This window comes from Leopardus geoffroyi, chromosome E1 (assembly GCF_018350155.1).
Source record: "Leopardus geoffroyi isolate Oge1 chromosome E1, O.geoffroyi_Oge1_pat1.0, whole genome shotgun sequence".
Classification (NCBI taxonomy): domain Eukaryota; kingdom Metazoa; phylum Chordata; class Mammalia; order Carnivora; family Felidae; genus Leopardus; species Leopardus geoffroyi.
In genome coordinates, this window is record NC_059330.1 from 25,006,287 (window position 1) to 25,020,768 (window position 14,482).

The 14,482-nt window shown below is 37.1% G+C and overlaps 1 protein-coding gene and 1 long non-coding RNA gene across 4 annotated transcripts in view; one reads left to right on the forward strand and one right to left on the reverse strand.

The window, feature by feature from the left end:
• The window catches only part of USP32 (ubiquitin specific peptidase 32), a 242,450-nt gene that overhangs the window by 53,739 nt on the left and 174,229 nt on the right, over positions 1-14,482 (reverse strand). For all 3 annotated transcript variants that reach the window (XM_045488182.1, XM_045488181.1, XM_045488183.1), the window contains 2 exons: positions 12,864-12,966; positions 2,511-2,706 (listed from right to left, as the gene is read on the reverse strand). In XM_045488182.1, coding sequence (XP_045344138.1) covers positions 2,511-2,706; positions 12,864-12,966 — 299 coding nt within the window. The remainder of the gene's footprint in view (positions 1-2,510; positions 2,707-12,863; positions 12,967-14,482) is intronic.
• The window catches only part of LOC123603362, a 124,319-nt gene continuing 122,049 nt past the window's right edge, over positions 12,213-14,482 (forward strand). The window contains exon 1 of the long non-coding RNA XR_006714851.1: positions 12,213-12,448. This is a non-coding gene — a long non-coding RNA (uncharacterized LOC123603362). The remainder of the gene's footprint in view (positions 12,449-14,482) is intronic.

The window sequence follows — 14,482 nt, forward strand, 5'->3', positions numbered from 1 at the left end:
GGTGCCCCCAGCCAGAAATATGTGGCATTTCTATACACCAATAATGAAGGAGCAGAAGGAGAAATCAAGGAATCAATCCCATTTACAATTGCACCGAAAACCATAAAACACCTAGGAATAAACCTAACCAAAGAGGTAAAAAAGATCCATATGCTGAAAACTATAGAAAGCTTATGAAAAACTGAAGACCCAAAAAAAAATGGGAAAACATTCCATGCTCCTGGATTGGAAGAACAAATATTGTTAAAATTGTTACTATCCAAAGCAACCTAAATATTAAATGAATTCCCTATCAAAATAACACAGAATTCTTCACAGAGCTAGAACAAAAAATTCTAAAATTTGTACGGAACCAGAAAAGACCTCAAATAGCCAAAACAATCCTGGAAAAGGAAAAACAATCACAATTCTGAACTTTAAGATGTATTACAAAGCTGTAATCATCAAGACAGTATGATACTGGCACAAAAACAGACACATAGATCAACGGAACAGAATAGAGAACCCAGAAATGGACCTACAAATATATGGTCAACTAATCTTTGACAAAGCAGGAAAGAATATCCAATGGGAAAAAGACAGTATCTTTAGCAAATGGTGCTGGGAAAACTGGACAGCGACATGATGAAGAATGAATGTGGGGGCGCCTGAGTGGCTCAGTTGGTTGAGTGTCCGACTTCGGCTCAGGTCATGATCTCGCGGCCAGTGAGTTCGAGCCCCGCGTCGGGCTCTGTGCTGACAGCTCAGAGCCTGGAGCCTGTTTCAGATTCTGTGTCTCCCTCTCTCTCTGACCCTCCTCCGTTCATACTCTGTCTCTCTCTCTGTCTCAAAAATAAATAAACATCAAAAAAATTAAAAAAAAAAAAAAAAAAAAAGAATGAAAATGGATCACTTTCTTACACCATACACAAAAATAGACCCAAAATTGATGAAAAACCTATACGTTAAGACAGGAGACCATCAAAATTCCAGGGGAGAAAACAGGCAACAACCTCTTTGACATCAGCTTGCAACAACTTCTTAATAGATATGTTTCTGGAGGCAAAGGAAACAAAAGCAAAAACGAACTACTGGGACCTCATCAAGATAAAAAACTTCTGCACAGCAAAGGAAACAATCAGCAAAACTAAAAGGCAACCTTTGTAATGGGAGAAGATATTTGCAAATGACATATTGGATAAAGGGTTAGTATCCAAAATCTATAAAGAATTTATAAAACTCAACACCCAAAAAACAAATCCAGTGAAGAAATGAGCAAAAGACATGAACAGACACTTTTCCAAAGAAGACATCTACATGGCTAACAGATACATGAAAAGATGCTCAACATCATTCATCATCAGGGAGATACAAATTAAAACACAGTGAGATACCTCACACCACCTCACACCTATCATATTGGCTAAAATTAAGAAATCAGGAAACAATGGATGTTGGTGAGAATGCAGAGAAAAGGGAACACTTTTGTACTGGTGGTGGGAATGCAAATTGGTGCAGCCACTCTGGAAAGCAGTATGGAGGCTCTTCAAAAAATTAAAATAGAACTACCCTACAACCTAGCAATTGCACTACTAGGGATATATCCAAAGGATACAAAAATGCTAATTCAAAGGGGCACATGTACCCCAATGTTTATAGCAACACTATCAACAATAGCCAAATTGTGGAAAGAGCCCAAATGTCCTTTGAATGACAAATGGATAAAGAAGATGTGTATATATACACAATGGAATACTGGCAATCAAAAAGAATGAAATCTTGCCATTTGTAAAAATTGCAACAACGGGGATGGAACTAGAGTGTAGTATGCTAAGTGAAATAAGTCAGAGAAAGATAAATATCACGATTTCACTCATGTGGAATTTAAGAAACAAAACAGATGAACATAAAGAAAGGGAAGGAAAAATAAGATAAAAAGAGAGAGGCAAACCATAAGAGACCCTTAAATACAGATGGGTTGCTGGATGGGTGTTGGGTGGGGGGAATGGGCTTACTGGGTAATGTACATTAAGGGGGGCACTAGTTAGGGGTGCATGGGTGGCTCAGTTGGTTGAGTGTCCGACTCGTGGTTTCGGCTCAGGTCATAATCTTATGGTTTTGTGAGTTCGAGCCCCACATAGGGCTCTGTGCTGACAGAACAGAGCTTGGTTGGGATTTTCTCTCTCCCTTTCTCTGCCCTCCCCCCATTCACACTGTCTCTGTCTTTCTCAAAAATAAATAAACTTTAACAACAACAACAAAAAGGAAGCACTTGTTGGGATGAACACTGGGTGTTATATGTAAGTGATGAATCATTAAATTATACTTCTGAAATCATTATTACATTATATGTTAACTAATGTGGATTTAAATGAAATTTAAAAATTAGAAAATAAAACACCCCCTCCACCTCAAAACTTATTTCTGTGAATGGAAGCCTGATTATATCCTACCAAGCACACTCTCTGACAAAGTATACTTCTTTAAGAAGTAACCCTGAATAAACTTTATGGGAAACAAATCATACTTACCACTGCCAGCGGTTTCTGAGGCTTCAGACGCAGTAGAAATGTTGTCTGAAAATCTCTCCTCTGTGGTGTTCATATAACTGAGGCTGCCACCTCCGATTCTATCTTCACTTTGCTCTATAGAGTGTACTGCTGTTCCAAATGAGTGTTTTCCTCCATTCAGAATAGATGATGGCTCAATTACAACAGGGCTGGCATCCTAAAAATCATGAAGTCAGAGATTAAGGCATAAGATGAATCCCCAAATTATCTATTGCTTCTAATTCTCCTATAGTTAGCTACCACCAATTAAGAACATTTTTTTAATAGAGAAGATACAATTTTTTAAAATATTTTTTAATGTTTTACTTTATTTTTGGGAGAGAGAGCATGAGCAGGAGAGGGGCAGAGAGAGAGGGAGACACAGAATCCGAGGCAGGCTCCAGGCTCTGAGCTGTCAGCACAGAGCCCAATGCGAGGCTTGAACTCACAAGCAGCGAGATCATGACCTGAGCCAAAGCCGGACGCTCAACCGACTGAGCCACCCAGGCTCCCCCAAGAACATTTTACCATATAACTAAATTTTAATGTCTTCAAAGGGGAAGAGGTGTGTACAAGTAGTATTGGTAAGGTGGGCTGGGAACGTATTGCAAAGCACTCTGTAACACAAAGTGAGTGAATGAATGAATGAGTGAGTGATGTATGTATACATGTATTTTTGAAGTAATCTTATGCCCAATGTGGGGCTTAAACGCATAACCCTGAGATCAAGAGTCACATGCTCTACCAACTGAGCCAGCCAGTCAGGTGCCCCCGACATAAAATTATTTAGAGTTTATTCTGTTGAAAATTGAAAACCATGGAAGATTTTTTTTGATATTAAAAAATTAAATATTTGCTCTTTTTATTATTACAGATTATAGTGTTACTGTAGGAAATCTAGAAAAATATGAACAAAAATATTACAAGTATTCAGATTCCAGCATTTAGCATTAGTTGACACTTTGATGTGTTTCCTTTATTTTTTTGTGACTGAAAACGTATGTATATGTAAAAAATAAATAGCATGGAGTACATAGTTAGAATTAAGGGGAGTGCTCTGACATACCAGCTATTCGGCCTTTCACAGTAAGTAAATTTCTAAGCTCCAGTTTCTTCAGGAGTAAAAATCAGGATAATATTCGTATTTATCTTAGAATTATTGCAAAGATAACATGAGCAACACATGTAAAGTGCCTGGCATTTAGTAAATGTGAACTATCATTCTGGTTGTTATTAAATTTTATTTTTTTTATTTTTATTATTAAAATGTTTTTTATTTTATTTATTTTTGAGAGAGAGAGAGAGAGAGAGAGAAAGTGAGAGTGCAAGCAGGGGAAGGGCAGAGAGAGAGGGGAACAAAGGATCTGAAGCAAGTTCCATGCTGACAGCAGGGAGCCCAAGGCAGGGTTAGAACTCATGAACTGCGAGATCATGACCTGATGACCTGAGCCAAAGTCAGAAGCTTAACTGACTGAGTCACCCAGGCACCCCAATATGTATTACATTTAAAAAACAGCATATGGTTTCTTTTTCTTTCACTTAACATTATATTCACAGGATTTTCCTGTGAGAGGGTTTCAAACGGGAACACTATAATCCATTTTTTGCTTTAAAACTACAGAAAGGACTAGAGACAGAAACTGAAAATTGAGACACAAGTTAGAAGACTCCTACAATAATTCAAGGCAAGAGATGATAAGCTACTATACCATACAGCTAGATTCAGAAATAAGGAGATGGAGAGAACATGGACTTAGGATATGTAGGAGGTGAAAAAAATTGACAACTACATGAAAAAGAGGCAAAGATAATTCCAAAGTAGAACCTGAGGTGCTGGTGAAGACAACTAGATGGGAGTTGACACTTTCATAAGGTAAAGTATGTGAGTTAATGGGATCATTTGGGGAAAGAGCTTATTTGGGGATATTCTTGTTTGAGTTACCTAGACACTTGAGTCTTGTGTTCAGGACAGAAAAAGAGGCTAAATATAAAATTCTGGAGCTCAAGAGACTTCCTAAAGCATAAGAAAATGTTGTATGTAGAACAATGAGAGAACAATATTTACAGAATAGGCAATGGAAGAATCTGAGAAGGACACTGAATCTGAATGATGAGAGAGAAATCAAGAGATTTTGCAGAAGCAGAGACTGCTTGCATAGAATTATTTTCTACTAAGTTTAGTAATGGAAAAACAGAAACATAAGACTTGCAGAGAAGCAGGAGGAAAGGTGCTATGAGAATGTGCATTGTGAATGTTTTTAGAAGATTAGGATATTTGTAACTGAGAGGGGAAAGAGAAAGACTGAAGGAATTAACCAGTAAAACAAGATCCCGTAGGCATCTGAGGAGATACACAAGAGGATGGGTAGAAGAACTCAAGTGGCATTCAGTAAACACTGACATGCATTTTAGTAGATAAAATTGATCACTGAAGGCACTGCTTATAAAGTAAATAATTGCAACCCAAGAAAAAAAAAACACATCAAATTTAAAAGACAAACTCCAAGTAACAGCATAGCAATAGAACAGTGGGTGCTTTAGTTTCTTTTAATGCAATTATAGTATCTCTAATTTTAGCCCAAACAGGGAGACACTGTATCAACATTTTATTATATGCTTTCTCCTCTTTGATCTATAAACCAGGTGAATACCATCAATTTGTAGATCCTTCAGAAGCCAGTTCTGAAGAAATTTCAGTGCCTTTAACAGAGTGGCAAGAAGAATGAGAATAAAACCCAGGTTTCTACAGCCCAATTCACTTTATGGATTAAATTTTTAAAAACAGCAATTGTTTAAAACTTCAAACAACTCAGAAGTATACAAATTCATATTTTAAGTTTTATTTATTTTGAGAGAGAGAGTGAGAGAGAGAGAGAGAGAGAGCAAGCAGGGGAGGGGCAGAGAGGGAGAGAGGGAGGGAGGGAGGAAGAGAGAATCCCAAGCAGGCTCTTCACTGTCAGTGTGGAGCCCAATGCAGGGCTCAAACCCACGAACTATGAGATCATGATCTGAGCCAAAACAAAGAGTTGGAAGCTTAATCAACTGAACCACCCAGGTGCCCCAGAGATTCACATTCTTTACTACAGATCCTAATGTTAGCATCTTCTGTCAATTATTAACGTTCCTAAAGTATGGGAAAAATACCAGATTAATTTGGGTATTAAATAACCCTAGCTCACCATGAAAATTTTATTCCCTTTTCAATTCTCTCTCACTTCCTCTGATTACTTCAAGGAAAGGGTCCCAGTTTAAGTGTGCCTTGGTGGCTCAGTCGGTTAAGCGTCCAACTCTTGATTTTGTCTCAGGTCATGATCTCAGTTTGTGATACTGAGCCTGGTGTCAGGCTCTGCACTGTCAGTGGGATTCTCGGTCTCCCTCTGCACTCCCGCCCTGCTCGTGCTCTCTCTTTTAAAATAAATAAACATCTAAAAAAAAAAAAAGCAGATTAATGTGCTAATCTAATACTTGATCTGCTGATATAACATTTAATAACTTCTCTTTTTAACAGAGAACAGGCTTTAACACTAGTCTTTAAAGGGCAACACTATTTAGCTAGAATTTGATATTATATCTTATTTTCACTGAATTTATTTTTATTTGACCTATTTCTGGAGTGTGACACTGATTTTCTATTTAAGATAGTGATATAGGGGTGCCTGGGTGGCTCAGTCGGTTAAGCGTCCGACTTCAGCTTGGGTCATGATCTCGCAGTCTGTGAGTTCGAGCCCTGCATCAGGCCCTGTACTGACAGCTCAGAGCCTGGAGCCTGCTTCAGATTATGTGTCTCCCTCTCTCCCTCTGTCCCTACCCTGCTCGTGCTCTGTCTCTCTCTGTCTCAAAGATAAACATTAAAAGTATTAAAAAAAAAAAAAGATAGTGATATAAAGTTTACTTTTAAAATATTTACATAAAAATGATAAAATATAATTAAAATGATAAAGTTACTTACATAAACGTATTAAGCAAATAATAGCATGGGCATTATATGGCAAAATATGATGACCACAGTACAGAAATGACTAGAAATTGGGAATCTACATTAAATAGGATTTTGGGTCATTGGTATATATATATATACATACATATATATATATATATATATATACACATACATATATATATATATATACACACACACATATATATATATATATACATATACATATATATATATATATATATTTTTTTTTTTAAGTTCTATGCCCAACGTGGGGCTTGAACTCATAACCCAGAGACTGAAGAATTGCATGCTCTATCGACTGAGCCAGTCAGGCACCCCATAGTATTTTAAATTACACTATCCATCAAAGTCAAAATTGTATGGACAACAGAACAAAAGAACCAAAATGACTCATGGCCAAAGAAGTAGACATGTAAATTAGGTTTGAGTAGTTTACATCATTTATCATATGTTTGGCTTTCAGTGTGTGGATTTCACAGCAATTTCTTAGAGATAATACTTATTTTCTCAAAGTTTTTCTGATATTGAGTTCATATCAGCAAAAATGCATTAAATTTGGATTTCAAAAGAAATTTTCAGTGAACAAAAATGACTTCTATTACTCCAATGGTTTCTGATTTATTAGGTTTGGAGCGGAACAGAGGCATTTCTTTTCTTTTTTTTAAAAGGTCTTTATGTGATCCTATTATGCAGTCAAAATTGATAGCCATTGTCCTAGTGAGGATTATTGTCTAAAACTTCTGTTTTCATAATGTGCTGCAAATACTGAGAGTATAGTAGTAACTGATTGCTTATTGAATGTATTACTTGCTCTGGAACTTGCTTTTCAGTTCCAATAGTTGTTTTTTTTTTCTTATCTGCCAATACAGTCTTCTTCCTTCGGGGAGAGATATTCTGGAATTTCTCTCTGAGTGGTTCTCCAACTTAGTGGCACATTAGCATCACTTGGGAAGCTTTTAAAATCCCAAGGCCAAGGTGGCACCCAAATCAATTAAATCAGAATTTCTGAGGGTGAGGATCAGGGCACCAGGTGTTTTTCTTTTAACCCAGGTGATTCCAATGCACAGTCAAGTCAGAGAACCACTTTTCTGGAACAATGTGCACACCCCTGAAAAAGTGGCAAATTACATATAGGCTATTTGCTTTGTATTCAATGTCTTCCACATAAAAATAAATAAAATCTGAGAAGGAATAGAGGTCATGGGGGAAGGATGCTTTCAGGATAAGGCAATATGCCTACCACATGGCTTACTGTCAGTCCCACCCACCAGGTCTGAACACAGGTTCTCTTCTTGGCAGTCAATTTAGGTTCTGATTCCTTATTAACTAGACAATCCCATTTCTACAGGGTTTATAGTTGTGATTCCCACAGTCTTCTACCAATTCTCTGATCTCAGGAACAAGATTACATGGAATGGGGTAGAGAGGAAGATAAAGAATCCTAAAACTTAACAACCCACAGAGGTCAGTCTCCCTTGTTTAAAGATCAAGGGCCCAAAGCCAAACTCAATCTGGGGTGTGGGTGTAAGGAGTGAGTTGCTAACCAAGATACAAACTGCCTCTAAAAACAGCTGGGAAGGGGGCCTGGATGGCTCGGTCACTTAAGCATCTGACTTCAGCTCAGGTCATGATCTCATGGTTCGTGAGTTCGAGCCCCACACTGGGCTCTCTGCTCTTAGTGTAGATAGAGCTCGCTTTGGATCTTCTGTCTCCCTCTCTCTCTCTGCCTTTACCTCACTCATGCTCACTCGCTCTCTCTCTGTCAAAAGTAAACATTAAGAAAATAATAAAGTTAAGCTCTTCTTAAAAAAATAAATAAAATTAAAACTCTAAACAGATTCAGATTTTAGTGAGCTTTTGGGTCATTTACTTCTTTCCTACAAAGAAGGAGTAAGACTGATAGCATAGCCATTTTGAAAGAATAACTTTTGAAAAATTAAAGTCTTCTCCTAGATCACTCCGTTATCGTCCAGAAAAATCACTTTATTTTTGCTGTAACTGTTCTTGACCTTAAATGGTGGGTGCATAACTATCACATGGTTGACAGGAAACTCTTTTTAAAATTTATATTCATTTCTCTATTCCATTTATTTTAAGTTTGTTTATGCACTATAATTACTTTAAGTTTTACAATAATTTAGCAATAGAATGATTTTAATAGCTTATCAGAGACTGAAATCTTTGCTGCCAGTGACTGCACACTGTACCATATGCTTTTAACATGGTGCAGTGAATGATAACCTTTTTAGACTTAGAGAGTAAGAGCTTTTTTTCACTTATTTCCCACTGTTCCAACTAGAGTGGTCTGTCTTCTCACTGTCTGACTTTCTTTGCTATTCTAGGAATCTACTGCTCTCGGTGTCCGGCACTGCCTGAAACTGTCACCATTACTCAGGTTCTTTCTTCTTTCCCCTTCCTCCTCTATTTTTCAGGTCATTGCTTCCACTCTTGCTTTCGGTGAAATTATCAACATTTTCAGTCAACTAATCTTTCCTTCTGCATGTTAAGCAAACCAATAATGGTCATATACTGTAGTCACTGGCTCTTTCTGAGAGTGTTATTTCCAGTTGCTCTGGAAAATTTTTTCCCCTAAATATCAAAGGATCTTTTGTTTTGTTTTTAGTGACTTCTGGCTCTGGAACTATTAGCAACTGTCCTGTGTTTTTAAGAAGATAGGTCTCTACAGTAGATAAGGTTTCACCCAGGGTGAAAATTTTCCTCATTCTCTTGAGTCGATGATTCCTAAAAGGGCTATGTGGCACTTTAACATACGATAATTCTATTTTGAGCATTTCATGATTCCTTTTGAGTTGTAGCAAATGATTAATGATGTTCCAAAATAAGGGTCAGGATTCATTTTCTTCTTTATCAGTGATGATGCTACTTCTTTTTATACATATGTATACTCCAAGTATTAATTAACTTAAACAACTACTAGTTATGCCAATTTTATATTACATCAGTCTGCAATGCTGGTTTTCAAAAAATGGAAGGCAGTATAGAGTAACGGAAAAAGCACTAAGGTAGGAATCAAGAGACCCAAGCTCTAGAAATCTAGATCGAGTAATAAAGTAATTGCCTAATACAACTCTGTGCAATTACAAAACCTAAAGAGACCTCAGAGGCTTTGTCTATAAATTCAAAAAAGAGAAGTGCTTCAAATGTTTCTTAGATTAGAAGCATTATGTAATAATAATAAATCATAATAAACAATAAGACTAGTACATGAGTACTAGTACTCATGAGGACTAGTACATGAGTAGTAATACTGCTCCCTCAGTTCTCAAACAGGAGGAAAGACAAACATATATACTACAATGATGACAAACAGAAAAGATTTCACCATTTCTCCTCATTTACATTTTTACAAAGGGAGATTTCACATGGTAGAAATACCTTTGGCTCATTAATGAACAGATTGCATGAGCAGATCAAATATTCAACCTCAAATCAATCATAGCAAATTTGAGGGAAACCACTACAGAGTATGCCATTTTATGGAGACATTAACTAAAGCTAATTGATGGTCTTATTAGGTGGGCAGATTAAGCCCACAGTAAGATCAAATTATCCAAAACAATAAAAACACCAATTAATTTTTCTTAAACAAAGTATTTGCCAAAATTGCTATATACTGCAAAGGTAAATAGAAATCATTAATTACTATTGCTACTGCTGCTAAAACCACTGTTAATATTACTACCATTACTTCCCTAACTTTACATAGGGTTTCTACTTGCCAGGCATGGGGCCAAGTGCTTCACAAATGTTAATTTATTTAATTCTTTATAACAACCCTATTGAAATAATCTTGTTGTTCATATGAAGAAACTGAGGTAGGGAAAGGATAAGTAACTTGTTTAAAGTCATACAGCAAGTAGCAGGTCCAGGACTCTACCACAAGGAGTACAAGCTCACTGCTATTATCCTATACTGTTTTCTCAGACTATTAGGTAATACTTCAGTACTTACTATGTACCAGACACTGTCCTAAAATGCTTCATAGGGGCGTCTGGGTGGCTCAGTCAGCTGAGCGTCCGACTTCCGCTCAGGTCATGATCTCACAGTTTGTGGGTTTGAGCCCCATATCAGGCTCTGTGCTGACTGCTCAGAGCCTGGAGCCTGCTTCGGATTCTGTGTCTCTATCTGTCCCTCCCTGCTCATGCTCTCTCTCTCAAAAATAAACAAACATTAAAAAAATTTCTTTTGTTTTAAATGCTTCACATGTATCAGCTCCTTTAATCTTCTTAACATGCTATGATGCAGGTTACTGTTCTTAATCTCATTTTACAGATGAGGCCCAGAATGTCATTTTTTAAAACAGTTATTTGCATAGAAAACAAAGTTACCTTTTATTTACTAAAGATCACTTTTCTAATACATATCTTCAGAAAAGACTGCTCTTACTCAATTTACATTTTTCCCCCTTATTAAGTAAGTTGCCTTAAGTCTCTGCTACTTTTCCCTACACATAAATTGATACCTTTCTCACAACAGTTAACCAGTTTCATTTTATTTTTTTTTTTTTTAATTTTTTTTTTTCAACGTTTATTTACTTTTGGGACAGAGAGAGACAGAGCATGAACGGGGGAGGGGCAGAGAGAGAGGGAGACACAGAATCGGAAACAGGCTCCAGGCTCTGAGCCATCAGCCCAGAGCCCGACGCGGGGCTCGAACTCACGGACCGCGAGATCGTGACCTGGCTGAAGTCGGACGCTTAACCGACTGCGCCACCCAGGCGCCCCTAACCAGTTTCATTTTAAAGTAAACTTTAAGTCTGCATTTGACAGACATACTAGACAACAATACAGAATGCCACAGTGGAGAGAATATGATACTTAAGTGCAGATTTCCACCTCTATATCTCTCCCTTACTACCCTCCACTAATTCTTTTCATGCACAGAAGGGTTATGGGAAGCAAAAGCAAATCAGGTTTGTGTTCTCAACACTGCACTTCTGTCTATTTATGAGAGATGTGCTGCTAAGAACAAGACCTCTACCATGTTCCTACAGGAAATAAAAATAACACTTCAAAACACAAAATGAGGATTTTCTTTGAGTCTGTAGCCAGTAAGACTTTAATAACCATTAATTCTAAGGCCAATTTAAGAATATAAAGAACAAAAAGCATTTCAAAAAAGACTTGACGCTTTACCTCAATGTTTTCATTTTCTACCTACAATCACCATCATTATCTACCTACAAAGTTTGAAGTCATTTGCCTACTTCTCCTTCAACAACATCAGTCTATTTTTTCCAATTAACATATTTTATATGTGAAAACACAATATTAAACTCTCCAAAACGGAAAAAGAACCAGTTAGAATAATGAAGTAAATAATGTGAACATCTACTAATATTCTGATAAATAAGCAATGACACATAAGGACATACAGGAAAAAATATGAATCAAACTATCAGGTTAGTGATCATTTGGTTGGTGACCATTTGGTAACTAACGATGAATCTATATATCAACTGGCTCTCCAAAAATGGGAGAAATATGATTCCTAGCATTACTCTGAGTCTTTTCATACTGAAGAAAAATCCATTCTTTGTTTTACATAAGACTCTAGGGGTGCCTGGGTGGCTCTGTCAGTTAAGCATCTAACTCTTGACTTTGGCTCAGGTCATGATCTCATAGTTCATGAGATTGAGTCCACTGACAGTATGGAGCCTGCCTGGGATTCTCTCTCCCTCTCTCTCTGCCTCTCCCTCACTCGCGTGTGATCTCTCTCAAAATAAACAATCAAAATACACACATACATACATAAAGACTCTAGAATTTTCACTGAGAATTCCTCTTTTAACTCTTTATTTGGAACAATGGCAGATTATCATTTAGAAACTGAATCTAATGTTAGTCCTGAAATTAACTTTCTTGAACAGAAAAATCAACACGTCTTACCCAAGGGTCTTCAACATTTTGATGAAAAAGGTGAACAAATGAAGGATAAGGTAAGTGATGTGGTCGAGATACCACTGGCTTAAAAGTCAGACCTTAGGTTTGATCCCAGTAAGCAAGATATTTATGTCACCTTTAATTTCAGCCTTAGGTACATCACAGGTAAAATGAATATAATACCACTTTTCTCCCAGGGATATTGTGAGCATTAAATGAGATATGTAAAATGCATATACATGCACCCATGCGTCCATTATCACCTTCCTCACAGAGTTGTTTCAAGGCAGGAAATTTATGTGGCAGTACAAGCACAGAGCTTGGTCTATAGCAAATATATCACACAGGTACTCATTTCTTTCCCCACCAAATCCTCATCTATGTAGAAGGATTTTATTACTGGCCAGGAGCCACCAAAGTCTGATAGAGTTGAAAATCCTATGAAATATTACATAGGGGGGTCATACTCACATATTTGACATATTCTTTCCACTGCTGCCACCACTGCATGGAGATGATAAACCAATTGTGTCCTGGTTGCAGACCATACCTGCTCTCTCGTTCTAACCATCCTCTGTACATACAAAAGACATTCAGTATATCAAATAGTATGAAACAGATGACCACACATCCACAAATTATCATTAGAAATTTTTACAAAGGAAAAACATGACACATATACTTGGGGGACTGCCATAGTTTAAATTAGTGAAACACTGGTAAGCCAAATTTAGGAGTCCTAAATACCACTATCAGGCTTCACACTGATGTTTTAAAAACAGCTTTAGGGCGCCTGGGTGGCGCAGTCGGTTAAGCATCCGACTTCAGCCAGGTCACGATCTCGCGGTCCGTGAGTTCGAGCCCCGCGTCAGGCTCTGGGCTGATGGCTCAGAGCCTGGAGCCTGTTTCTGATTCTGTGTCTCCCTCTCTCTCTGCCCCTCCCCCGTTCATGCTCTGTCTCTCTCTGTCCCAAAAATAAATAAACGTTAAAAAAAAAAAAAAATTTAAAAAATAAAAAAAAAAACAGCTTTACTGAGGACTAACTTACATAACACAAAATTTACCTGAATTCAGAGTACAGCTCAATGATTTTGGTAAATTTATAAACATGTGCAACCATCACCAGAATCCAATTCTAGAATATTTCAATTACCCCCCAAAGCTATCCTGTACCCACATTTAGTCAAGTTACATTACCACCCTCAGCCCAGGAAACTACCAGTCTATTTTCTATCTCTTACAATTTGCCCTTTTCTGAACATTTCATATACATGGAATAATACAACACATGGTCTTTTATACCTGGCCTCTTTTCCTTACCATAATGTTTTTGAGGTTCATCTATGTTGCAGCAGATATCATTAGTTTGTGCCTTTTAATTCCATTCCAAATATTACTTAAAATCATTCCAAAGGTCTGTATACACATTTTGTTTATCTACCTAACATCTGATAATCTGAAACTGGCAATCTATTTTCCAAAGTGGCTGCACCATTTAACATTCCCATCAGTAAGGTACAATGGTTCTAGTTTTTCCACATTCTTGGTAACACTTGTTATTGCCTGTCTTTTCTATCAAACGTTCAAGTGGGTATGAAGTGGTAACACATGGTGATTTAAAAAAAAACTTTTACAGAGGAGAAATTCATAACATAAGGTGTTGGTTGCCTATTTTGAATGTACTAATGCCAGTGGACTGTTATGCTTTAAATGGTCACTTTTATGTTATGTGTATTTCTCTAAAACATTTTCATACATCCCAACTGAGTAGTGATACATTAGGCAGTTATTTCCTATTATTCCCTTCCCCCAGCCCTTGACAATCACCATTCTGTTCTCTTTATCTATTCATTTACCTATTCTGGATATTTCATATAAATAGAATCATACAATATGTGACCTCTTATATCTGGCTTTTTTCATTTGTGAGGTTCATCCATGTTGCTGCACGTAGGAATACATCGTTCCTTTTTACGGCTGAATAATATTCCACAGTATGCATATACCACATTGTGTTTACCTATTCATCCACTGATGGCTACTTGGGCTGTTTCCACTTACTACTTATTGTATATAGTGTTGCTATGAAC